Genomic DNA, 2,500 nt, shown 5'->3' on the forward strand with positions numbered 1-2,500 from the left:
GTGTGTGTGTGTGTGTGTGTGTGTGTGTGTGTGTGTGTGTGTGTGTGGTGTGTGTGTGTGTGTGGTGTGTGTGTGTGTGTAGGAGCTGCTGGCGTGCTGTGAGGAGGGGAAAGGCGAGATCAAAGAAGGTCTGGACGTGATGCTGAGCGTCCCAAGAGAGCTAACGATGCTATGCACGTTAGCATGCTGGAAGGTAACAGGGCTTTTACTTTGTAGTAGCTGAAGGGCTTTTACTTTGAAGTAGCTGTAGTGCTTTTACTTTGTAGTAGCTGTAGGGCTTTTACTTTGTAGTAGCTGAAGGGCTTTTACTTTGAAGTAGCCTTAGTGCTTTTACTTTGTAGTAGCTGTAGGGCTTTTACTTTGTAGTAGCTGTAGGGCTTTTACTTTGAAGCAGCTGTAGGGCTTTTACTTTGTAGTAGCTGTAGGGCTTTTACTTTGTAGTAGCTGTAGGGCTTTTACTTTGTAGTAGCTGTAGGGCTTTTACTTTGTAGTAGCTGTAGGGCTTTTACTTTGTAGGAGCTGTAGGGCTTTTACTTTGTAGTAGCTGTAGGGCTTTTACTTTGTAGTAGCTGTAGGGCTTTTACTTTGTAGGAGCTGTAGGGCTTTTACTTTGTAGTAGCTGTAGGGCTTTTACTTTGAAGCAGCTGTAGGGCTTTTATTTTGTAGTAGGGTTTTATGTTCCTGTCCCTGCAGGTCTGGAGGAGGGTCTGGAGGTCCAGGGAGAGCTCCTCCTGCAGGACTCCTTCCTGGTCTGGGAGCCCAAGTCCCTGATCAGGAAGGGGCGGGACCGACACCTCTTCCTGTTCGAGCTGTCACTCATCTTCAGCAAAGAGATCAAGGACTCAGCGGGACGCACCAAGTACCTGTACAAGAGCCGCCTCAGGGTACTTATACACACAACATGTACTAATACACACTAATATATTTCATATAGTACCTGTACAAGAGCCGCCTCAGGGTACTTATACACACAACATGTACTAATACACACTAATATATATCATATAGTACCTGTACAAGAGCCGCCTCAGGGTACTTATACACACAACATGTACTAATACACACTAATATATATCATATAGTACCTGTACAAGAGCCGCCTCAGGGTACTTATACACACAACATGTACTAATACACACTAATATATATCATATAGTACCTGTACAAGAGCCGCCTCAGGGTACTTATACACACAACATGTACTAATACACACTAATATATTTCATATAGTACCTGTACAAGAGCCGCCTCAGGGTACTTATACACACAACATGTACTAATACACACTAATATATATCATATAGTACCTGTACAAGAGCCGCCTCAGGGTACTTATACACACAACATGTACTAATACACACTAATATATATCATATAGTACCTGTACAAGAGCCGCCTCAGGGTACTTATATATATAATGTGTGTGTCTCTGTGTGTGTGTGTGTGTGTGTCTCTGTGTGTGTGTGTGTGTGTGTCTCTGTTTGGTGTGTGTGTGTGTGTGTGTGTGTGTGTGTGTGGTGTGTCTTTGGTGGTGTGTGTGTGTGTGTGTGGGTGTGTGTCTCTGTTTGGTGTGTGTGGTGTGTGTGTGTCTCTTTTGGTGTGTGTGTGTGTGTGTGTGTGTGTGTGTGTGTGTGTGTCTCTGTTGGGTGTGTGTGTGTGTGTGTGTGTGTGTCTCTGTTTGGTGTGTGTGTGTGTGTGTGTGTGTGTGTCTATCAGACCTCAGAGCTCGGGGTGACTGAACACATCGAGGGAGACGCCTGTAAGTTCGCTCTCTGGGTCGGACGCACCCCCACATCAGACAACAAGACGGTCCTGAAGGTACACACACACACACACACACACACACACCACACCACACACACACACACCCACATCAGACAACAAGACGGTCCTGAAGGTACACACACACACACACACACACACACACACACACACACACACACACACACACATCAGACAACAAGACGGTCCTGAAGGTACACACACACACACACACACACACCACACACACACACACACACACACACACCCCCACATCAGACAACAAGACGGTCCTGAAGGTACACACACACACACACACACAGACACACACACACACACACCCCCACATCAGACAACAAGACGGTCCTGAAGGTACACACACACACACACACACACAGACACACACACACACACACCCCCACATCAGACAACAAGACGGTCCTGAAGGTACACACACACACAGACACACACACACACCCACATCAGACAACAAGACGGTCCTGAAGGTACACACACACACACACAGACACACACACACACACACCCCCACATCAGACAACAAGACGGTCCTGAAGGTACACACACACACACACAGACACACACACACCTACATCAGACAACAAGACGGTCCTGAAGGTACACACACACACACACACACAGACACACACCTACATCAGACAACAAGACTGTCCTGAAGGTACACACACACACAGACACAGACACACACACACCTACATCA

The 2,500-nt window shown here is 46.7% G+C and overlaps 1 protein-coding gene across 1 annotated transcript in view; it reads left to right on the top strand.

Annotated features, from left to right (window-relative positions):
• Positions 1 to 80: 80 nt before the first annotated feature.
• LOC116679555 (kalirin) overlaps positions 81 to 2,500 on the top strand; it is a gene marked incomplete at its 3' end in the record, with an annotated part of 3,780 nt that continues 1,360 nt past the window's right edge. The window contains exons 1-3 of the mRNA XM_032509220.1: positions 81 to 193; positions 694 to 884; positions 1,717 to 1,818. Coding sequence (XP_032365111.1) covers positions 172 to 193; positions 694 to 884; positions 1,717 to 1,818 — 315 coding nt within the window. The remainder of the gene's footprint in view (positions 194 to 693; positions 885 to 1,716; positions 1,819 to 2,500) is intronic.

Source organism: Etheostoma spectabile, unplaced genomic scaffold (assembly GCF_008692095.1).
Source record: "Etheostoma spectabile isolate EspeVRDwgs_2016 unplaced genomic scaffold, UIUC_Espe_1.0 scaffold00018231, whole genome shotgun sequence".
Classification (NCBI taxonomy): domain Eukaryota; kingdom Metazoa; phylum Chordata; class Actinopteri; order Perciformes; family Percidae; genus Etheostoma; species Etheostoma spectabile.